This window comes from Neofelis nebulosa, chromosome 9 (genome assembly GCF_028018385.1).
Source record: "Neofelis nebulosa isolate mNeoNeb1 chromosome 9, mNeoNeb1.pri, whole genome shotgun sequence".
Lineage (NCBI taxonomy): Eukaryota > Metazoa > Chordata > Mammalia > Carnivora > Felidae > Neofelis > Neofelis nebulosa.
In genome coordinates this window covers 140008845-140032131 of record NC_080790.1, presented here as the reverse complement: position 1 = coordinate 140032131, position 23287 = coordinate 140008845, and the positions used below count along the sequence as shown (strand labels likewise).

At 57.2% G+C, this 23287-nt stretch overlaps 1 protein-coding gene across 3 annotated transcripts in view; it reads right to left on the bottom strand.

Annotated features, from left to right (window-relative positions):
• MTG2 (mitochondrial ribosome associated GTPase 2) overlaps positions 1 to 23287 on the bottom strand; it is a 243062-nt gene that overhangs the window by 217619 nt on the left and 2156 nt on the right. For all 3 annotated transcript variants that reach the window (XM_058686141.1, XM_058686142.1, XM_058686143.1), the window contains exons 2-7: positions 17250 to 17440; positions 15189 to 15336; positions 13952 to 14067; positions 12999 to 13217; positions 12736 to 12874; positions 11741 to 12135 (exon numbers count right to left, since the gene is read on the bottom strand). In XM_058686141.1, coding sequence (XP_058542124.1) covers positions 11741 to 12135; positions 12736 to 12874; positions 12999 to 13217; positions 13952 to 14067; positions 15189 to 15336; positions 17250 to 17440 — 1208 coding nt within the window. The remainder of the gene's footprint in view (positions 1 to 11740; positions 12136 to 12735; positions 12875 to 12998; positions 13218 to 13951; positions 14068 to 15188; positions 15337 to 17249; positions 17441 to 23287) is intronic.

Below are 23287 nucleotides of genomic sequence, written 5' to 3'. Positions count from 1 at the left end.
ACCCCAGGGAGACACAAGGCCACTCAGCAGGCGATGAGGGGCGGGGGGGGGGGGGGGAGATAAGGCTGGTCTGGCCTGTCCTACAGGTCCGATCCCGATCAGAGACACCGTGCCCCCAGCCACGCACCCCTGTTCAGGAAGGCGGCATGGAGCTAGGAGGGCCTCACTCCAGCCTCAAGAATATGACCCACAGCCCCGCCCCCTGTGCTACCTGCCCACCACCCAGGACCAGAGTTCTCCTGTGTCACAGGATCTTCCACCTGGGGAGCGGCCAGGGGACCAGCTGAACTCCAGGGGTGGAGGGGAAGGGATGGGCCTGAGGAGGGGAGCCACCTTGGATAGAAGAGGGGTCCCGGGCAAAGGCGTGGAGGCGGGACTGAGGGTGGCAGACGGGGACGGGGAGAAGAAGAGGGTGGTGCTGGGTGAGCCTGGGTCCAACGAACAATCAGTGCCTGCATGCTCCACGGAGGGGGCAGACCTTGTTCCCGCCCCAGGGGCTCTGAGTCCTCTGGGAAAGGGGGCGAGGCCAGCACAGCATAGGGGAGATACAAACTTGGGCGGTCGGAAGCCACCTCCTCCAGGAAGCCTGCCTTCCTTTCCAGCCACTAGAGCGCTCCCTCCCCTGACCTCATGCTCTCTCCCCACCACGTGGGTTCTACTTGCACAGCACTTCTGACCCCTTCCTTCCTTCCTCACTGCAGACACAGCCTGTCTCTTACGGCCACATGCCACCGGGCCCTCGGCACCGGTCAGCAAGCTCTGATTCTCTCCACTGCAGAGCGAGGTTTTTCATAGCAACATTTCAAAGCCTTCCTCCCCCAGACACCTCTCACCCCACAGCTATACCTGCAACTTCATTTCCCAAATGCCCCAGAAAACTTTCCCAGAGCCCTAAGCTGGCGCCCCTTTCCTCCACACTCTCAAGAGACCCCCTCCGGCCCAGGCAGGATGCTCTTCTTTCGCCCCCTCCTTGGTGCCAGGGGGAGGGCCGAGCCTGGGGGCTGGGCATTGTCTTGAGCAGAGGTCGGAGCAGGGGCTGCAGGGGGAGTGGTGGCAGAGACGGTAGGCGCCACCCTCTGCGGGGCCCGGAGCTCAGGGAAGCCCTCGTGCTCTGGGGGCCCCCCCCCCCCCCCCCCCGTGCACTGCCAGCCAAGTGGCCTCCCTGCTGGCCCCGCGGGACCTGCCTGCCAACCCCCCACGGCGGGGGTCTGTCCCTGCAGCCCAGAGCTGTCCGGGGAAAGACAAAGAACCTGTCCTCTGCAGCGGTGGGCGCCTCCGTGCCAGCAGCACAGCCAGAGCCCTCGCTGCCCCTCCGCCCAGCCCTGCTAAATGGCTACAAATTGGAGGATAAAAGCGCAGGCTTTCAAGCAATTTTGTCTTCAATCTCTGGAAACTGCTGCTCCCCGAGCTCCTGCGTGAGGCTGGAGGAGGAGAGAAGAAAGACACCGACTTTATTGGGCCTGAGTCCTGCAGCAAACAAACACGCCAAGGGGGCCTTTCTCCTTGGAAGCAGGCGCACCGGGAGGGGACACAAAGCCGGCGGGCCCGGGGCGGGAGCGGCAGCCTCTGCAGGGGCTCGCCCACGCCAGCAGCTGTTGTTTATTGAGTACCTACTGTGTGCCAGGCACCGTAAGGGGTGCTGGTCAGCTGGGAGGCGGACAACCAACTAATGGCCATTTCCACGGGGACTGAGGACTGCAGGGGACATCAACAGAGCAGGGGCTGGAGAGGAGGGGCCGCCAGCTCACTAGCCAGGGGCTGGGAGCCTGTGTGAAGGGTGGCGGTTCACGCGCTCACAACATTGACCCCGGTGGTGGGGCGCTCCAAGACGCCGCAGGGGCCAAGCCTGGGGCCCGAAAGAAGGGCGTGCAGGCAAAGGGGTGCCCCTGGGAACAGGTGCCAGGCACCGTGCCGGGGGAGGGTCCCTCCCAGGCTGGTGTGGACCCTATGTTTTCAGGGTGCCATGCGGGCACCCCCCACCTTTCTACAAAAGGGCAAGTTACCCAGTGTTTCCTCTGGGGAGCCGGGGCCACGGCAGGGACGGCTGGGGCCCCTCCGGCTCTGGAGCCCTGCCGTTTGGGGGAGCCACGTGGCCGTCTGTCCTCCGCCCCCACCCATCCTCACACCCACGGCTGGACTTGTGGGTGCAAAGAACCTTTGCCAGCAACACTTGCTGGAGCCCCTCTGTCCTCACAGCCAGCCCACGAGGGGTGCTCACATTCATTCTCCACTCTGCAGATGTGGGAGCCAGGGCTCTGGGTTCTGGGAGACTCACCCCACATCACAAACCCAGTACACATCGGGGGCCAGGACTCCACCCTCCCATTCCACTGGGGTCTCCCCTGTGCTCCCCTGAGCACCAGGGGCCTCCGTGTTGTCCAGGAGGGGGCTCCGGGGAGCTTTGGAACCGGAGCTCAGCGCTGTTGATCTTAACACAAGCACGTGTTGAGTATCGGCTGCTTGTGCTCTGTTGTGTTGCGACAAGGAGCCGGGAAAAGTCACCCCTCCTGAGCCAGCAAGTAGAGGAGAGAAGGGGGAAGAGGCAAGGTGGGCTATGGAGTGGGAAGCCCCAATATCCAATGCCCAGGTCAGGCAGGGAGTGTGTTTGGAGAGGAAACTGAGGCCTGGGAGAGGGGACTGCCCCATCTGCCCAGCGGGTCTGTGGGGAGGCTGCGACTGAAGCCAGGTATCCTAAGGGAACATCTAGCCCTTTCTCCTTCCTGTCCCAGTAAGTCTCAGGGGCCAGCCAGGGGCTCCTGGGCCTCAGTTTCTTCCTCCACAGAGTGCGGTCCTGGCTCGGCAGGGTGATGCGGGGGCAGGGATCCCTGAGGCTCTCTCCTGGGCCCCCAGGGGCCAGGGGGCGCTGGCTCTGCCCGCCCATCATTACAGAAATTGGCCCCATCGTCCATGCTGTCTGCCCTGTACCCAGCGGGTAGCTCTGTGCTGACCTGTGCCTCCCGCCTGGCAGCAGGCAGGCTGGCTGGAGGGGCTCCACGAGTCCCCTCTGCACTGGCACCTAGAGGGCTCACCTCTGCCCCCTGCTTTCCTTCCTTTCTGTGGAAATGAGCACGGGATCTGGGCGTGGCTGGACAGGCAGGTGGTCTGGGCTGTGCCACCTTCCAGCCTCGGCCCCTGCAGATCTAACAGCGTCCTCCTCACAGGGGCTGCGGGTGGCAAAGGACACTTTGTGCCTGATACTTGGGGGACTGGGCCCGGCCCTCCAGTCCTCAGGGCACATCCGGTGACGGTGACCCACACTGGCGGGGGCCATCTGGGAGCTGGGGATCCTACAGGAGGGGTCGGGGGCAGGGCTCAGGGTCAAGCCCCACAGGAAGAAGGCAGGGACTCGGGTCCAGCAGGTCAGGACCAGGGAAGGGGCGAGGAAGCATGGCCATGGAACCTGGCATAGGGAATGCTCCCCGGGTGGGAACAGCTCCCGGTGTCTAACACTCACTGAGCCCCAGGCCCCATCGTGAACCCACTTCCCATCTACGCTCATCTGGTTGTCAGACAGATGAGGTGCTTCTGTTCCGTTTGACAGGTGAGGACACTGAGGCACAGAGGTTGAATGGGACCTGCTCAAGGTCCCACAGCTAATGAGTGGCTGAATTGGTGCTGGTTCCTCCTGTGACCACTTTCCCAGCATCCCAGCCCCCAGGGGCCACCTTCTCCATCTGGTCCCAAGCCCGACAGCCCGGGCACCTGGAGCCCCTCGGAAATGCACACAGGCGTCTGGCCCCCCTGCCCCTTCTTTGGGGAACCACTCCCCCTTCACTCCAGCGGGTCCCGGGGGCCGGCCCCACCCACAGGCTTCAGGACTGGTGCGGGTCCCAGGCGTGGCTGGCCGGAATCCCCGTGACAGGTTGGGGTAGCGCACACCCCGGGCCCAGCCGGAGAGCAGCAGTGCTGGGACCTTGGCTGGGACTCTGGGAAGCCCGCGTTGCCCTGCAGCTGGTGGCCCCCAGCGCCGCCCTCACTGAGGCTGCCCCCTGGCGGGAGCACAGCTCTGAGGCCAAGGCAGAGGAAGCCCTGTCAAACCCTGGGAAGAGGCAGCTTCCTGGTGCCATTGTCCGAGCGCCTGGATGCAGCCCTGCCTAAAGCTAGCGTCTGGATCTTTCTGTTTCATGAGTCACCAAATACCCTTTTCTTCCTACAGCTGACACAAGATGGGGTTTCGCAGTGTGAGGTGCTGAAAATGTCCTATCCAGCAATACTTGGCCTGGGCTGGCATCCCTCTGTCTCGGGGGGCAACAGAGCCTTCCTGCCCATGGGAGGTCTGTGTCTTTGATTAAGAAAAAATGGGGAAGTGAATCAGTTATTTAGTAAAATAATAATTAGCTGTTTGTAATGGTCATGGGTAGGAAAGCAATCTTTTCTTTTCTTTTTTCTTTTTGGGGGAAGAGAGAGAGAGAGAGAGAGAGGGTGCACAAGTGGAAAGAAGGGCAGACAGAGAGTGAGAATCCCAAGCCCTGACTTGGGGCTCAATCCCATGACCGTGGGATCATGACCCGAGCTGAAATCAAGAGTCTGATGCTCAACCGACCACCCGAGCCACCCAGGCAGGTGCTCCAGAAAGCAATCTTTTAACGCATTAGACTCTGAGGGTAGAAAAGTCAGGAGGCTGAGGCCACATGCCTGTGACATCTGTCCTGTCCACAGGGTGCCATGGAGGGACCTGGCCAGGGCATCCAGTCCGTCCCCCCCCCACCCCCCAGGGAAACAGGCAGCTTGCTGTGAAATCTGCTCAGAAGGGCCCCAAAATACAAGAGCCCCCCCCTTACCTGTGGGGACCCCGCTTCAAGACCCCCACGGAAGCCCGAAGGCGTGGGGGCACCCAGCCCTACACGCACCAAGTGTTTTCCTCGACACACACCCCGCCCTTGGTCGAGCGAGGTTTATAAACCCTAACCGGGCGCAGCGGGAGACTAACAATAACGGCGAAACAGAACGGTTGTGACAATGTGCTGTGACACACGTCGTGTGACTGTGGTCTCTCTCCGGGGCAACTTCTTGTCCTGGGCTCACCCTCCTCGTGCCCAGGTGACAGGACGAGATGCCCGCGCCAGGGGATGGACGTCCCGTGAAGGACGCGGCACGTGACGCAGCGCCAGGCTGCACCTGACCTTCCGGCCTCGAGTCAAGGGGAGGGTCCTCTGCTTCCCATGGGGAGCCCGACGGTGGGTTAGGAGGGACTACTGTCTCCTTCAAAAGAAAAAGAGAAGGGAGAGAGGAGATGCTTTTGGGCGTAAGGAGGGGAGGTGACGAACTGGGCTGGGCTGCAAACGCATCTGTGACACACCAAAGTCACACCAGTTTCCAAATTCAAACATGACAAATTTCATGATCTTTAAATGCTTCTACTTTAAATGCTGATGATCTTTAAAGAGTCCAGCAAACCCTGGTTCCTAGCTGCGGTGTAGGAGTTGGGGCAACTCAGTGCATGGGGAAGAGCCTGCCTTTTGCCCTCCTTCCCAGGCCCCCGGCCTCAGCTGGCTCCCTAGCTTGGCAGAACCCCGTGCTCCTGGGAAGCCAGGGGGCTGGGCAGGTGGGCAAGCTCCCCCTGGTGCCCCCAGGGCCCACAGGCTTTCTTTGTCAGCTGAGGTTCTGCTCGGTCCTGCTCCTAGGCCCACCAATCTATTAATTCATGCTAAAGTGTGATGGACTACTCAGGGAAAGATGGAGATTTCCACTTGAACAGAGGGCATTCTTTGAGTCCAAGTGAGTCACAGTCTAATGCAGGGATTTCAGAGAGGGACATACCATGAGTGGATGCTGGGATGGCATCAGTGAACCTTCTCGAGCCCCTGCTACCTGCTGGGCCTTATGCTACACACCGATTTGGTCAAGGGTTCCAGATCTATCCAGCTGGGAGGTCAGAGCCCTTGGACAAAGCTCCTCTGGTGGTGCAGTGGTTCTGTGGGGTCACCAGGCTACGGGAACCTACTGGGGTCACAAGGATATTTCCTGGGATCAGAACTGGGCCTTTTGAGATGCCCCCTTTGGTCATCTGTGGATCCCAGACATTCCTCAGCGGTCCCCGTGAGCCAGCTGGCACTGGGGCAGGCCCAGGCTGGGTCCTCTGAGTCACTTGGGAAGGCGTCCACTATCTCTGGGAGGGGGTGGCTTCTGCTGGGGCCACCCCGAGTACACCAGGGGGAAGCTGGTTAGGAGTGGTCAGTTAGGGCTGTCCTAACACAGGTGGAGTGCGGAAGTGACTTAGAACACGCGCTTTTGGGGTGGGGGTCCGGGCTGCTGGGGGAATTTTCTGACGCTACCCTCCCAACCGGGGGGCCTCCCCTGGACTCTGTCAGCTGAAGGCCTGCCCCCGGGGCTGAAGGGGGCCTCCCTGGAGGACAGTGGGACAGAAGAGTGTGAGCCAGGCAGGCCTGGGGCAGCATGGGCGGGGCAGAGGCCCGGGGCAGGGTGGGTGGGGGTGGAGTAGGTGGGGGAATCACATGGGGGCGGGGGGTTTGCACCTGCCTCTGGCCCTGGCTGCAAGCCTGTAGCCTCCCTCCGCCTGCCAGGGGCTTCCCTCTAAGGGGTTGGAAGAAGGCGGTGCCCTAGGCCAGGGGGTGTCCCCGCTCCCCTCCAGCCCTCCCTCCAGGCACTGAGCTTTGTGTTTCCCCGACCCCCCTTCCCACACCTCCTCACTTGAGGCAGGCAGATAAAAGACAGGAGCCCATGCTATCTGGATTTCAGATTTGCAACAGCTAATGCTTTAGCGTAAGTGTGCAGAGCTCTTTGTTGTGGATCTGAAATTCAAATCAACACATCCGGCAACCCTCCCTGTCCCTTCTCAGGGACATGACTCTGTGGGGGAGGGGGTCCAGGGGAGGGCCCAGCGCTAAGAAGCCACCCAGCTGTGTGGAAAGGACAGGGTGGTTGGGTGGGGGCGCTGGAGGGGTGTCGGCCCGAGGCCTGGACCGCTGGGTGTGCTCCCTGGAGTATCCTGGGTGGGGCCGATGTGAACAAGCGTAAGACGCCCAGGCCAGGCCAGGGGTGACCCTGCTCCCCCGGCCTTACCGTCCCCACCGTACAGATGAAGGAGACCAGGCTGGAGGCGGAGTTAGCACAACTCCCAGTGCTGAATGTAACAGGCATAGCATACGGGTGTAGTAATGGACCATGGCCAAGGCAGAAATCGGAATGATTTCCCGGCTCTGGGGGAAATATTGAGCCATTGGTACCCATCAATTTTTTGCAAAGACTTTTTCTTTAAGGAACCAAATGATCACAGGACGGACACTACCCCTCAGTGCCCCATCTGTGGCCCCCATGGCCCCCAGGCAGCCTTGGCTGTGCCCCGGAAGTTTAGAGGCCTGTGGACTGTGGAATCACTAGGTACCGCGACTCCCCTTAGCCTGTGTGGCACTGTGCACTTTGGGCCAGGTGGCCTGGGGGTCCCCCTGCCCCATCTGGCCTTTCAGAAGCCTGGAGCGATGCTGACATCAGAGCCCCAGTGCAGGCCGTGAGGAGCAGACCGTGCCCGGCGGGTCTCGAGGAATTTCTGCCCCACACCCATTCACCCCCATGGTGCCCTGGACTCAGGAAGGATATTCCCTGCAGAAGCCTGATACCCAGGGGTTGCTTTGTGTCCTTTCAACCTTATGTGTCTGCTTTTAACATTTATCAGGAACGCCAGGCTCGGTGACAGAGGGGACGACGCAGGCCCGATCTCCCCGTCTCCACGGAGTTCATCCCAGAGCAGCGGCTTCTCCGGTGTCTTTTCTGCTTTTCTTTCTCTTTGGAGGCTGTCATGGATTCACACGCAATCGTAAGAGACAACGCGGACCCCACGCTCCTCACCCAGTTTCCCCGTGGGAGTCGCGTACAGGACCGCCCAGCGGGACCACAGCACGAGGGCCACCTGCACTCGCGTGCGAGCGTGGGACGGGTGCCTAGTTAACGCTCTCATCGCAGTCAAATACACAGAATCTCCCCTTTGACCTTAAGTGACACCAGGCACGGTCACGCTGTGCACCTGTCACTGCCGTCCAGCTCCACCCCTTCACCTTCCCAAACGGAGCTGTGCAACCCGAGAAACACGAAGTTCTAGGAGATTTTACCACCTGTGCAGATCGTGTCACCACAGTCAAGACACAGGACAGCTGTCACGGGGGCCCCTCGTGATGCCCCCAGAGCCCTGAGCACCACACATCCACCATGCATCTGGGCAGGTCTTCAGGAGTACCGTTGAAACGCAACCCCACGTGTGGCCTCGGGGGTGGGGTGCGGTGTCCGGTCCGCTCCCGCGTGTCGCTGAGCAGAGCTCTCGGCTCGGTGGCCTTCCGTGGTACGCCCCGACACACATACGTGGTCCTCAAGGGCACCGTCCTGGCACAGCGCACATCACAGGTGCCTGTTGTCAGCGAACCCCGTGGGGGCAGGAGTCGCTGCACAAGCCAGGTGGCCGCAGGAGCCGAGACAGGCTGACAAGGCCCACGGTGGGCCCCGCGGGGAGGCCTCCCCAATTTCACGGGGTACCTGGGGAAGGGCACGCGGACCACAGGGAGCGCTTGGTGTGGCCCAGAAACAGCTGGCGCGGGGGAGGGGCAGCGCGAGCGGCCAGGCCAGGGGAGGAGGGGCCTTTGCTCCAAGGGAGCAGGTGGCCCGGAGCGGGGAGGGAGGATCTGGGATGTGCAGGGGCCACACCACGCGTGCTGCTGGCTGGAGAGAGGAGGGGACTGGCACCCTGCGACACATACATGATGTCGAGGTAAAAAGGGGGCTATCCTGGCTTGACTGGCCACTCCCCCGTTCATATACAGCAGAACCTCAGGATGTGGCCTTGTTTCGATTTGGAAATAGGTCCTTTGCAGATAGAATTAAAGATCTCAGAATGAGGTCGTCCTGGCTCAGCGTGGGCCCGAAGTCCAGTGACTGGTGTCCTCGTAGGATGAGGGGATGCACAGAGAAGCCACGTGACCGTGGAGGCAGACCGGAGGGGCATGGTGCGAGCCCAGGACCCCTGGAGGGGACAGGATCCCCCGGCGCCTCCCGAGGGGGCACTGCCCTGCCCCCGCCGTGATGCTGGACTTGGGGCCTCCAGAGCTGGGACGGAATGAGGTTCTCGTTGTAAGCCCCCAGCGTATGGACTTTGTCACGGGAACCAACTCCCCCCACCACGTCCCTGGCCTGCTCCCCTCAGGAGGGCGGCTCGTGTCTGGGTGGAGCAGGTCTGCTGTGCGGCTGCAGGGCCACAGGGAGGGCCTCCGGGCCCCACCACACCTGGGCTGCCTGCCAAGGAGCCTGAGGCCGTTGTCCCCAGATAGCTGAGCTGGGCCCACGGGAGAGATCAGGGTCTCAAGGCGCCCGGATGGAGAAGCCCCACCCCCAGCTCACTCTGCACCTGAGCTACACACCGATGTGGACCCCAGCCTCACATTCCTGGCTTGAACCCACGGTGTGGCCCGGACCCCATGCGGACAGCGTGGACGGCGTGTTTTTGCCTCACCCGGGCCTGGGGAGCTGCAGGCTGGAGGCCTGTCGGTCCCCACCCTACATTCTGCAGGTTAGGACAGGTCACCGGTCAGCCCGGGCTAAAGGCAGGGACAGAGTCACCTCTAGCAGGACAGGACGGGACAGGACAGGCAGCACAAAGCTGTGGTCATCTGCAGTTACCCTCGCATCTCAGGGCAGGTGGCCGACCTCCCCATCCTTCTCCTGGAACTGCCACGTCCACTCGCACCCACCAGGCTGGGAAAGGCGTGGGGGACAGACGGGCCTCTGCAAAGACAAAGGGAGGGCGGCCAGCTTCCCCAGAGGCCAGCAGAGCAGGGCAACCTCTTGGGGTCGGGTGGGGACAGAGCCGAGGGCAGGGGTGCCGAAGGCACCCTCAGGAGCCATGCCGGAGCCTGGAGATTTGTTCTTTGGAGCAAGTGGGTGCAGGCGCTCTGGAAATGGGGGTGCCAGGCCTTAGGGCCAAAAGTGGGCGGATTTGGGGAGCGCAGCATTCTGAGGCTCAGGCCCCCGTTGTCACAGCCACTTCCAGAAAGGCCATGAAGAACCAAGTGACAGCCACCTCGACGGGAGGGACTGAAGCAAGGGGCAGAGCCTGGGGGGCAGCCTGCACAGGCCACATGGGAACTGCAGGCGGAGAGCACGGGAGAGGGAATCCTCAGGGCAGAGGAGGACCGGGGGCTAGAGCATCTGGGGAAAGAACCGACAGGGAGGGACAGGAGTTAGTTAGGACAGACAAGGGCAAGTGGCCCAAGGCAGAGGTCAGCTCCAAGGAAAGGATGGGCCACACAGAGGGCTGGATGCCTCGTGTAGGTCCCAGACGGCATGCATGTCCCCTATCCACAATCATGAGAGGTGGCCCTGGTGTGGGGCTGGGACGGGAGGGGGGTGGCACTGGGGCCTTGGCCACTCAGCGAGTCCTCCCGCCAACCACGTGTCTTTACAAGATAGATTTTTCTTAAACGTCCATTTATTTTGAGAGTGTGCGCACATGGGAAGGGGAGGGGCAGAGACAGAAGGAGAGAGAACCTCGAGCAGGCTCCTTGCTGTCAATGCAGAGCCCGATGCTAGGCTCGATCTCATGACTGTGAGATCGTGACCTGAGCCGAGATCAAGTCAGATGCTCAACCCATCGAGCCACCCAGGAGCCCCTCAAGATATTTTCAAACTAAAAGAAACTTAAATGTACCTATCAGACACCATTCCTTTCTTCGTTCCATAAATATTTATCAGAGCGCCTTCTGGGTCAGGCCCGGAGGCTGCCGGGGGCCCGGCCGAGAGCAGGGCAGAAGCGGGGAGGCAGCCAGTGTCGCCCCTGTGCAGAGTACCGCGTGCCGGGGCCCAGCCAGAGATGAAAGGCCACGATAATTAATGCCACTCTACCAAAGCCTTTGTGGTGGCCCCAGAGAGAGCAGAGAGATCGCAAAACCCATCTGTGTTTCCAGAACACAAGGACCTCGGAAATTATCAGACATTAAAATAAAGCTGCAGGCAAAGGACTCTGGTTCCAGCGCAGATGTGACGGTAGTTCAGAACGGAGCTGTTCCTGAGGGCTCAGGTCAAGTTTATCATCTGAGGGGACGCCCGGCACCCAGCCCCCCAGCGCCCAGCAGCGGGGACCCCCGTGGCTAGTCCCCACAGGATCCAGGGCCCCCCGCTCCCCATCCACTTTGTCCCTAAAGGGCCCTCAGGGCCGTGCCCCCAGCGTCAGACTTTATCTGGGGGGCACACGAGTCTGCGCCCTGAGTTAATAAGCCGCACGCGGCCGGGAGCCAGCCGTCCCCGGGTCGGATATTGGGTGCATTGAGTCGTGACTCAAGCGGCTCCGCGCAGTGCAGCTCCGTCTGGGAACAACCGGGGAGGCGTCGCCCTTCCTGCTTCTCTCAGACGGGGGCATTCGAGAAGAGCCTCGCGCCTGCGGGCGCACCCGGTCCCCGCGCCCTCCTGTCCCCTCCTAGGGCGTGAGGGCCTCGGGGGCGGCTGCCGGCACCGACGGTTCCGGTGTGGGGGCTCCTGGGCCCGCGCCTCCCGCTCGGCTCATCCAAGTCCGGGCGGCTCGGCCGCATGTGACGGCCGCGGGGCCCTCGCCGATGAGGGCGCCGAGCGACACGGACGAGACCCCCTCCGCCCGCCGGCGGGTATGGGAGGCACGGAGTCTGCCGGAGGGGGAGCCCCGGCTGGCGGCGGAGGGCGCGGCACCCACGCTGCTGATCTTCGTGAGCGACTCTCGTCTCCGCGCCGCGGGGGGGGGGTGGGGGTGGGGGGGGGGTGGGACGACGACCTACCACCTGAGCGGCTGGTGGCCGCGCTGCAGCTCAGTGGCCACGTGCTGGCGGTGCAGCTCCTGCAGACACAGCAGCAGCGCCTCCACGTTCTCCCCGGTGGCCGCCGACAGGGCGACGGCGCTCGGGCCCAGGCGCGCCCGCAGCCGGGGCACGGCAGCCCTGGCCTCGGGGAGGTCGACCTTATTTGCCACGACCACGTGGGGTCGCCGGGACAGGCCGGCCTCGTGCTGCTCCAGCTCCCACTTCAGGTCCTCAAGCTGAGTCCACGGCTCTGGCTCCGAGAGATCCACCACGAACAGGAGGAGGCGGCAGCGCTCGATGTGCCTGAGGAAGGCGCTCCCCAGGCCCCTGTTCCGGTGCGCGCCCCGGACGATGCCCGGGATGTCCGCCACTGCAGGGGGAGACAGAGCAGGGGGGGCTGCCTGCGGAACCCCGGACACGGATGCCGCCGGATTTCCCGCCGGAGCGACCCATCGGGCCGGCTGCCGTCCCGGGCACCGTGGCTCTGAGCTGCCAGAGGCTGAGGTATGCGGGGGGTGGGGGGCCTGCCCGGCAAGGAACAGTGAACACAAGCCAGCCTCTGGCTGTAAAAATGATTCAGAAAAGGGGAAAACGGCCTCCTGTAAACTGTTAGGAACTGGATTGCCGACAGAAATTATTATAGAGCACTCTGCAAATGCAAAGTGCTTTACAAGTAACGTGAGCGGCAGGCTCACTGCTTTTAACGGGTACCTTCCCTCCCGGGGAAAAAGTTTTCTTCCCTCGAAATGGCACGGGGAAAGCTCTGAGGTCACGTGTCACCTCCGCGACAAGTGCTGAGGAGGGGAGGCAGGCCTTCCTCGGGCCCGAAAGGAGCACACGACTCCCAAGCGCACTTCGACGGGGGCTGCAGCAAGGCCGCATCTGGGGGGGCGGCTCTGAAGGCCGACAGAAGCACGGCTCTGAAGGACACTGTCTACACCCAACCTCGGAGAGGACTATGAAGTTCCACCTGTTATCTGCTGGTGATCGTCACAGCGAACAATCCCAACGTGGGGCTTTAAGGTGGTGAACGGGTAGGACGCCACGGCAGGCCTCGCGTTCGAAATGGCCCGGAGAAGCGAGGACTTCCCGGCATTGGGGAACCCAACCTGGAAGAGAGGCAGAGATGGGGTGTCACCGCGGGGCGCCTGTGGCAGCACCGGGGACAGAGCGTCTATCGGTCGGCAGTGCCCACACCCCCTCCTCCTGCCTGGGGCCCCACACGATACTCACCATCCCGGCGTGGGCCACCGTCTTGAGCTCCAGGAAGAGGACACGTTCCTGACCGGGCTGCCCGGGGGTACAGGTCACCGGTGCACGGTTGTCATTGGCCAGGAAAAAGCGGTTGCCTTTTCCTCCCGCACCTCCCCGAGCGGCGACGTACTCCGCGCCCGGGCAGGACAGGTCAGCCACGACTTCACTGCCCTCCTTCACTAAGGTGCCCACGGGGACCTGAAAATAATGAAGCACTCGCGGGACTGGAGGGCAGACACGTGAGTGGACCAGACCCCATGCATCTGTTCGTGTCTAGAAGAGGGGGATGTAGCAGAGGGAAGGGGCACCACTAGGTCCCCCTTCACAGAGCTATGAAGCACCAAGAGAAAGGTCCCAACCTTCACAGGGACTTTATGGGGCTGTCATAATCCCTGCATGGCATTCAGATAGCTTCTCCAAACAGTGTTTTAAAACATTAGGGTGGATGGAAGCATCTGGAAAACACTGGGATAATCTGAGAGAGAGATGGCCTGAGAGGGTCAGGACAGAGGAATAGCGGACCCCTGGAGTCCCACTTTTTATTAAAAAAAAAAAAAAAAAATTTTTTTTTTAACGTTTATTTATTTTTTAGACAGAGAGAGACAGAGCATGAACGGGGGAGGGTCAGAGAGAGGGAGACACAGAATCCAAAACAGGCTCCAGGCTCCGAGCTGTTAGCACAGAGCCCGACACGGGGCTCGAACTCATGGACTGTGAGATCATGACCTGAGCCGAAGTCGGCCGCTCAACCGACTGAGCCACCCAGGCGCCCCTGGAGTCCCGCTTTTTAAATACAATTATTTTGTGATTTTTGAAAACGGGTCATACACACGTGTGGGATAAAATTAGGACCAAGTCTCGGTCTCGGACAGCTGTGTGTCCGAGCCAAGGGGACCCCTGTGAGGCACCCCCTGAGGCCACGACAGGCTTACCCGGATGTAGAGGACAGCGCCGCCTCGCCCGGAGCAGTTCTTCCGGCCACCAGCTTGCCCATGGAAACCCTGGTACCGCGACAACACAGAGGACAGCGACTTGACTTGCTGGTCAGCTACAAGTTAGAGTAACGACCTTCACCATTGTTGGCTTAAAAGCAGAATTCTCTGCACACTGTCCACTTCCTCTGGTTGGGTTTAAGGACATTAAAAATGCTCGCGCACAGAAACATGGAATGAAGTCATGGCACAAGTTACCGAGCGAGCAATGGGATATTTTAATTTTTTTTTTTAAACATTTCTTTCTTTTTGATAGACAGAGTGCAAGCAGGGGAGGGGCAGAGAGAGACAGAGACACAGAATCGGAAGCAGGCTCCAGGCTCTGAGCTGTCAGCACAGAGCCCGATGTAGGGCTTGAACTCACGAACCATGAGATCATGACCTGAGCCAAAGTTGGACGCCCAACCGACTGAGCCACCCAGGCGCCCCGCAATGTGACATTTTAAAAAGCTAAATTCTCACTTCCTTTCAAAAAAATACAATTTCTGGGGCGCCTGGGTGGCGCAGTCGGTTAAGCGTCCGACTTCAGCCAGGTCACGATCTCGCGGTCCGTGAGTTCGAGCCCCGCGTCAGGCTCTGGGCCGATGGCTCGGAGCCTGGAGCCTGTTTCGGATTCTGTGTCTCCCTCTCTCTCTGCCCCTCCCCCGTTCATGCTCTGTCTCTCTCTGTCCCAAAAATAAATAAAAAATGTTAAAAAAAAAAAAAATACAATTTCTGAAAATTCAAAATCACCTATAATACCATCATCAATGTAAAAACAGTTCCACTTTCGGGTTTGCCTGGGCGGCTCCGTCAGTTAAGTGTCTGACCCTTGGTATCGGCTCAGGTCACGATCTCAAGGGTTCATGAGCTCGAGCCCCACAATGTGGTCAACGTAGTCCACAGCCTTCCGGCACGTACCAAGACAGCAACACCGACCTTGTTGTTATGTGCTGGACTAGAACGTTACACTCCCTGAGAGTAAACGCACTTTGTACTCCTCAAATTTAGAAAAAAACCCACCACTGAAGTTGGTTCAGGGGCATTAAGTACGAACACACATATAATTTAATAAAAATGATGTCCATACGTCAACATTTGAATTCAAATTCCCACGCGGATAAGAAGCTGGAGACGCTCCACCCCAAAGAGGAGCAGACACCCCGATCCTTCCCACACGGCCCCCGGGGACACGTGCCTTTCAGGATGACATGGCCACCGTCACCTCCATCACCACCGTCAGGGCCTCCGAACTCCTTCCGGGGCTCACTGTGGAAACAGCTCACCCCGTCGCCTCCACATCCCCCTCGGATGAGCACTCGGCGATGGTCCACAAAATGCCTCTTCTGCAGAGAGCACAGCGAGCCCGCTCGTTACTCCCTCCGCGATCCTCGCGAGGACCAGGCAGCCATGTGGAATGTGCCTTTTGTAACTATGACAGGTTTTAAGACTAGAGGTAAATGACGCTAAGGTTACTAATCTCGCCTCCAGTGCAAAAATAGGAAAAGGTTCCCACGAGCCCCTACTACTTGTAGGCCCACGTCAGTCAACAAGGCACATGTAAAAAGTGGTCAGCACGGAACTCAGTTGGATAACGAAGTCAACATTCCCAAACTAAAAAAAATGAGAGTTGTTTAGAGAACATTCCTTAAACAAAGCATCTTTCCATGTTTTTTCAAATAGAAATATGTTACTGAAATAATAGGTCTTTACTAATGGAAAGACACCATAATGAATGCGAGAGTCCTTGGTGGATTACCAGGCTTCTAACTTTAAAGAAAGAATGTTTTCTGCAGCCCAACTGAAAAGGGCTTATGTTTGTTTATTTTTTAATTAAAAAAAAAAAAATCTTCATTTTTGAGAGAGAGAGACAGAGACAGAGACAGAGTGCGAGCGGGGGAGAAAGAGAGAGAGGGAGACACAGAATCTGAAGCAGGCTCCAGGCGTCAGCACAGAGCCCGATGTGGGGCTCGAACTCAAGGACTGCAAGATCATGGCGTGAGCTGATGTCAGACACTTGACCGACTGAGCCACCCAGGTGCCCCTGAAGAGGGCTTAGGTTTAAATGTAGCAATACAAACAGAACTCCTGACCTGAGAGTAAGTGTTGCTCTAGGCCCCTAAGGGAGGCACAATCTAGGAGAAGAACTAGAACTAACTAGGTTCACATTTGATAAACATTTTGATAAACATTAGCTCATCCTGGCCAGCTCTCCGAGGTGCCAGGGCACAGTGCCAGTGTCCCGCTAGCGGGGAACCCGCCGCCCTCCTGCACGCGTGTGCAGGTGGACGCGGCCATCCACAAGGCCCCTCCACCAGGACCCAGGGCATCTGCATTTCTGTCCACTACTGCATAAGCAGATTTTTTTTTTTTTTTTTTAATACCCAAGTATTTTAAGATTCTCTGGCACCACCACGTGGAAAAACCACGAATTACTATTTCAAAAACTTTGCTGTAGGCCAACATAATCAAGATCAACGTGATGGGAAAAAAGCACAACTGATGAATGTTCTAGGGAAAATAAAACTTAGATTCAATTTGTACGCTCAGCTAAGACCATGCAAAGCTGAGGCACGTGGTAAGTTGTCCACAGAAAACACTCTTGGCCCAGGTGATGCTTATCTGCCCACACCCATTTAGGAGGAATGATAGATAGGGTCGGAAGCACCTATCTGCTTAAATTTAATCAAAGGTCATTCACGTTCTTAGTAGGTCTTGGTGAATTTAGAACAAAAACCAGGTAAGGCTTAAAGAAGTATAAAGCTAAAGGCAGGCCCCTTCCCCCCACAGATGTTTTAAATGAAGAACAACTCGTACATACTTAAGAACGTACCTAGTACACACGTCCCAGGGGCGCCTGGGGGCCCAGCCTGTGGAGCGTCCGACTCTTGACTTCGGCTCAGGTATTGAGCTCACGGTGGGGGAGTTTGAGCCCCACGTCGGGCTCCGTGCTGGCCTGCCTGGAATTCTCTCTCCCTCTCTCTGCCTCTCCCCTGCTAGTGTGCACCCTCCCTCCCGGATGCAGGGAAGGAGCACGGCGCTCCGGCGGCACCCACGCGCCTTCCCCGCTCTTCGTAGTTTCCACGAGGACAGGACTCGGCACACAGACCTTCTTTCCATCTCATCGTGTTCAAGATGCCACATGTGTAGCATCACACACATCAGAATGAATGAACAGGAAAATGAGATCTCAAAACAGCGTGCCTTGCTTCTGAGACAGGGAACTGCAGGCAACCTCCTTCAAGGTCAGAAATCTCACCAGCTTCTTCTCGGAGAGCGGTTTCTTTCCGGGGGGCTCCTGGTGCTTGGAGAGGTCCGCACAGCTGGCCGAGAGCAGCCTGGGGGGAGCGTGCCACGGGAGCTGGCCGGGCGCGACCCGAGTCCAGCGCCCCACGCCCCCAAACACGGTCCGCGGTCCTACTGAGAGAAGCCTCGAAGGCACCATGGCTCCTTAACAAAAATCAAATGGGCAAAATCAGACTCCTGGTTTAAACCTGCAAACCGAGGGGCGCCCGGGTGGCTCAGTCGGTTAAGCACCTGACTCTTGATTTCGGTCATGATCTCATACTTGTGGGATGGAGCCCCAAGTCGGGTTCTGCGCGGACAGAGCAGAGCCTGCTTGGGACTCTCTCTCTCAAAATAAATAAACTTAAAAAAAAAAACAAAACCCACAACCCTGCAAACTGAAACTAAAGAAAAGGCCTGTGCACAGCAGTATCTCCACGTGTGGTTTTGAAACACGTAAACAAACTCACTAACAGGACTGTCTTCCATCACCACTCTCAGCTCCGAGCCAGGAAGGGTCACCTGCCGTTCTCAGCCTCTGTCTTACTTGGGAGCAAGATGTGTGTACAAAGGATTTAAATCGTTAAACCTCCCGCAGCACTGGATGCACTCCTCTACAGGTTATCAAATATCTGCTCAGTGAGAACATTAAGAAGAAAACCCGAGCCTCAAATAAAAAGTTCTCAAAACACCCAGGGTGCCTGGGTGGCTCAGTCAGTTGATTTCAGCTCAGGTCACAGTGTCACGGTTTGTGGGATCGAGCCCTACGTCAGCACGGGGTCTGCTTGGGACTCTCTCTTCCTGCCCCTTCCCCACTTGTGTGTGCACCCTCTCAAAATAAATATTAAAAAATATATTAAAACACTCAATTACTCAAATATTAGTGGGTTATCCTGTACAGTACAAAAATAGCCAAACTGGACCAGTGAGAATATGGGCTATGGAGCGCGGTGGTTATGCCCCCAGACTGGAAGCAAATGTCCCCTCTGCCCCTTGTCCCCAGTGTGGACCCGGAAGCACTCTTCCCCGTGCGGCCTCACTCTGTGCATCTGTCAATGGGACGGGGCTGGCAGGACAGGCCGAGTTAATCCCCGTGAACAGGCCGCCCACGTTCGTGCTCAGTGTGAGCCACCTGTCCCTAACTGGGGGCTGCTCACACCCTTACCAGTGCCCACACATCTGTAGGTGCCAAGGCCACATGTGAGGCAGCCTGGGACCTGGCACTCTAGGGGTGACAGCCCCTTCTCCCTTTGCTGTGAGGGCCTGATACCCACCCACTCTCAGATGTTCCTGATGCGTGGGCACACGTGTGCCACGTAAAAGAAAACTCAGAAAGCTTTCCTCCCGTTTCTAAGTATGAAATATACACGCAAATAGGAAAAGAAACGTACACGTAATGTTTAAAATATAATTAGAGGGGCGCCTGGGGGGCTCAGTCGGGTAAGCATCCGACTTCAGCTCAGGTCATGATCTCACAGCTCGTGGGTTCTAGCCCCGCGTTGGGCTCTGTGCTGACAGCTCAGAGCGTGGAGCCTGCTTGGGATTCTGTGTCTTCCTCTCTCTCTGTCCCTGCTCATTCTCTGTCTCAAAACTAAATAAGTATTAAAAAAAAAAAAAAAAATTAGAAAGCCACCAAGTGTGTAACAGCAGGAGAGGAGACAGAATTTGCTTGGACCTTAGAAGCCCCTCCCGTGAACCTCCAGCTCCATATTCGGGCTCCGCAAGGAAGGGATACGTTCTTTGTAGGAATTCTTCTCCTAGCAAGGCACTGAAGAGTTTTGCTTCTCATTTGGAAACTGTCACAGTCATGGAAAAGGCAGAGTTGGGGGTGAAGGACCCTTTCCTTCCTGAATCGCCTGCGGGGAAGCTGCCGACCTGACGCCCCACGCCCCGGATCACCCCACGCGTGCCCCCCGAGGAGCCGGCGTCCCCCGCGAGCAGGCCGCCAGCCACACGCACGGCCCTCCCTTCAGCCTCCCTAGCCTGGGACGCTCCTCAGCCTCGCCTCGGCTCTCGTGCCAGTGACGCTTCGAGGCCACGGGCCAGGTGTCCTGCAGCAGGTGTGTGTCCCCCGTCTGACTGACGTCCCCTCCCCTCGTGACAAGAATGTCACACGAGCCCCGCAGAGGGCCGGGTCTCCTTGGTCCTTTCCTGATGCACTCTGAGCTCCAGCCCTCTGGGGTCCCTGCCGGCTTCCCCCTCCTCATTAGCTCCCCATTTATTCACCGTTGTGGGCTCGTGTTTTTCTGTTTTAGTGAGCTACACTTGGATATGCATGCGTTTACTTATTTATGATCTATTTACGTATTTATTTATCTATCTACATATCTATCTATCATGTTCAAACGGTCCCCAGTTTGGCCAGTGGCGGCCCATCAATCTTTGAGGACTATCCCTGCTTTCGGGTACAAAACGTTCTGGGCTCACTTCGTATTCTCCCCAGACGACCCTGAGATCAGCTTTTACTCGAGAAGCCCCAGTTGCTGTGAGTGGAGAATGGGATTCAGAAGCCCCTGTGCCCGCTGGGCAGGCTGGGGTTTCGCAGCTTGCGGGCTCTCAGGGGGGACCCGGAGGGCAGACAAAGGTACGCACACCCACACACCCACCTGTGCATCACTGCTACGCCTGTCCACCCACAGCTAGCGAGCAGCGTCTGTCCAAATCCAGGAATTCACACCTACGTGCCCAGTTGCACACCGCAGGACGTACGCTCATTTCCTCTTTCTGTCTCGACAACTCCATTCTCTGACTGCCAGGTCCCCGCTTCCAGCGTCCTGGACATGTTTGTTCCCTGGCTCAATCCTCATAGCAGCCAAACCCTCCCCTCCTCCACCCCCCATGCTGGGCTGAACCCCAATCCCCCTGCCCCGGGGATACCCTCCTGTTACCTTTCTGTAAGTGCATACTGTTTCTACAAGGAACTTTTATTTGGGAATGATTTTAGACTTACAAAAAAAAGGTGAAAGATATTCCCATATACCTCTTGGCTGGTCTCCCCTAACGTTAGCGTCTTACGTGACCGGGATACGTTTGCCAAAACTAAGAACCCAACTTGGGTTAAACTCCAGATGGCATTCGGAGTGCACCAGTTTTTCCACCAATAGCTCTTTCTCTCTTCCAGGGCCAGAGCCAGGGTCCCACACCGCGCTAAGCCATCCTGGAGTGCTATCTCTAAGACAAGGGCTGTCCGCCCAGCATCACAGGCCCGGCAAGAACGCCCTTCAGGAGGGGAGATGAAACGAGACGGTCTCAGACGGTGAAAAAGCATCTCTGCAAGAGATGCTCGAGAGTTCCTGAGGTGAAGGAAAACGGCACCAGAGGGACACCCAGATCTTCAGCAACGGGAGGCAGCAACAGAAAAGGTAAATGACTTAAAAGCACTGCCAATTTTCCTGGTGAGATCAGACACGTAAGATCACAGCAAGAAAGACTTATTTATAATACCGTCCAGTGGGTTTTCGACGCAGGCAGAGGTCCTCCACCTGACAGCGTCAGATCGCGGGGAGATGAAAGGGACCGTGGGGGGCAAGCGGCCCGCACCAGCCTCAGCGCCGAGCAGGCGAGGACAGGCTGGGCATGTGCACCGTGTCCCCCAGAGCAGCCGCTGACACGCAACACAGAGACGGCCCAAGAGCCAACTGACAGGGACAGGGGACGCTTCAAAACACGCCAACGGTTCAGAAGAACAGGGCTAACGGAAGCAGAGAGGACACACAGAAAATAAACAATAGAAGAGTTTAGTTTAACCTAACCAGACGCGTAACTGAGGTAAGACAGACGTCCAGAAACAGCATCACCGGACGCGAGGGAAGACATCTGATAGTGACCCAAGGGCACCGAGCAGCTACAGATGTGCACAATGACAACTTCGAAACACATGAAGCAAAATCTGAAAGAACTGAAGGGAGAAACAGACCGCTGCACAGCCATCGTGGGGAATTTTAAAAATAAAAAACAGTAGCTGAAGAGAAAACAAGCAAACAACCGAAAACAGCGACGAAGATGCAGAAAATCTGAGCCATCTTATCAACAGGGTCGATCTGACATGCACAGAGCAGTTCTATTTTCAGGCGTCTGGAACACTCACTAGACAGACCATCGGACGGGACGCAAAGCTTCAAGCATTGATTCAAGAGGATGGAAACCACGGAGGGTGTGGTGTGTTCTCTGGCTACAAGAAGACCGAAGTCAGTAAGCATACAGTACTAAGGAAACCCCGATTACCCGGAAGTTATACGGCACGCTTCCATTTTGAAAGGAACGGCAAGGACAGCACAACATGCCCAGTTCAGGGGACCCTCGGGGCTCTGCGTGCTCACCCTGGCAAAGAAGAACAATCTAAAACCAGCTAAGATCAAGAAACCAGAAAGTGCAAAGTGGAAGGAAGGAAATAATAAAGAGTAGAAATAAACCCTAGCAGACGACAGAAAAACACCACAGCCACTGAAAAGATACACTGAAAAGATTCATGGTGCTAACAAAGCTCTCATCAGACTCATCAAGAGTGAACACAGATCCCCAATGTCAGGAATTTAAAAGGGGTTCTCAGCACCAACTGTCCAGATATGAAAAGGGTAAGAGAATGCTATGAACAAGTTTTTGCCAGCAAATTCAGCAACTTACGTGAAATGGACAATTTCTTGAAAAATGCAACTCACCCAACTAATACAACAAGTAGAAAATCTAAATAGCTGTGTCTACTAAAAAAAGTTAAACTGCTCATAAGAAACATCCCCCAAAAGACTCTAGACTCAGACGATTTTACTGGGAGATTCTAAAGAACATTCAAGGAAGACATAACAGCAATCTTACAGAAACTTTCTCAGAAAAAGGAAGTGAGATCACTACCTAACTCATTTTACAAGACCAGTGAAACTCTAGTACCAAAGCCTCGTATTACAGAGAAAATTACAGTCCAACATCCCTCATGAACATAGACACAAAGAATCCCTAACGACACAGGGTCCGGTTGAGCCTACTGCGTACCAGGGCCAAGCGGGATGACTCCTGGAACACAGGCTTTATTAGCAGTTACAACCCCACCCCCGCTTCCCACTGGCAATCACACACACCTGACCCAAGTCAGCAGCCATGTGTGATCAGGAGAAGGAAACGCTGCAGCAAATGAGGAACGGGAGGGTACATCTCCAAGCTGACAAAGGGCATCTGGCCCACATGGCCATCACACGGGATGGAGAAAGACTGGACTGTTACCCACGATGGAGAAAAAGCCGCTATGCTCACCACTTCTACGCAACACTGTGTTTCAAACGCTGCAATAAAGAATGAAAACAAAACAAAAAAGGAGAGGTGACAGCGCAGAAGATATGACTGTTTCCACAGAGAGTCCCAGGAAAACCTATAAAACAATGACTAAAATTAATAAAACGATTAACCAAGTTTGCAGATTACAAGGTTAACGCACAAAAACCAATTGTACTCATACACTAGCGGCAAACAACTGGAAAATGAAGAAAACAATCTCACCCACGGTAGCGCCATACATAAAAAGTGCCTAGAAATAAGTGTAACTATCAACATTCAAGACGTCTACTGCGTTGCAAAATACTGAGCTGAGTTTTTTTTTTTTTTTAACATTTATTTATTTTTGAGATAGAGAGACACAGAGCATGAACGGGGGAGGGTCAGAGAGAGAGGGAGACACAGAATCTGAAACGGGCTCCAGGCTCTGAGCAGTCAGCACAGAGCCCGATGCGGGGCTCGAACTCACATACCGCGAGATTGTGACCTGAGCCGAAGTCGGACGCTTAACCGACTGAGCCACCCAGGCGCCCCTGAGCTGAGTATTTTTAAGGATCGCCTTATCTGGGCCTCACAACTACTCTGTAAGCAAAGTACTTTCAGTCCCCCGACTGGCAGATGAAGAGGGAAAGTGGCTCAGCCGAGGTCTGAGTGGTCAGGCGGCAGCAGTGGAGCGAGGAAACTGGTAAAGGGACAAGTCCTCCAGCATTGCTACCAGCACATCCACGGCAAAGCCCGCTGCAGGGCTGT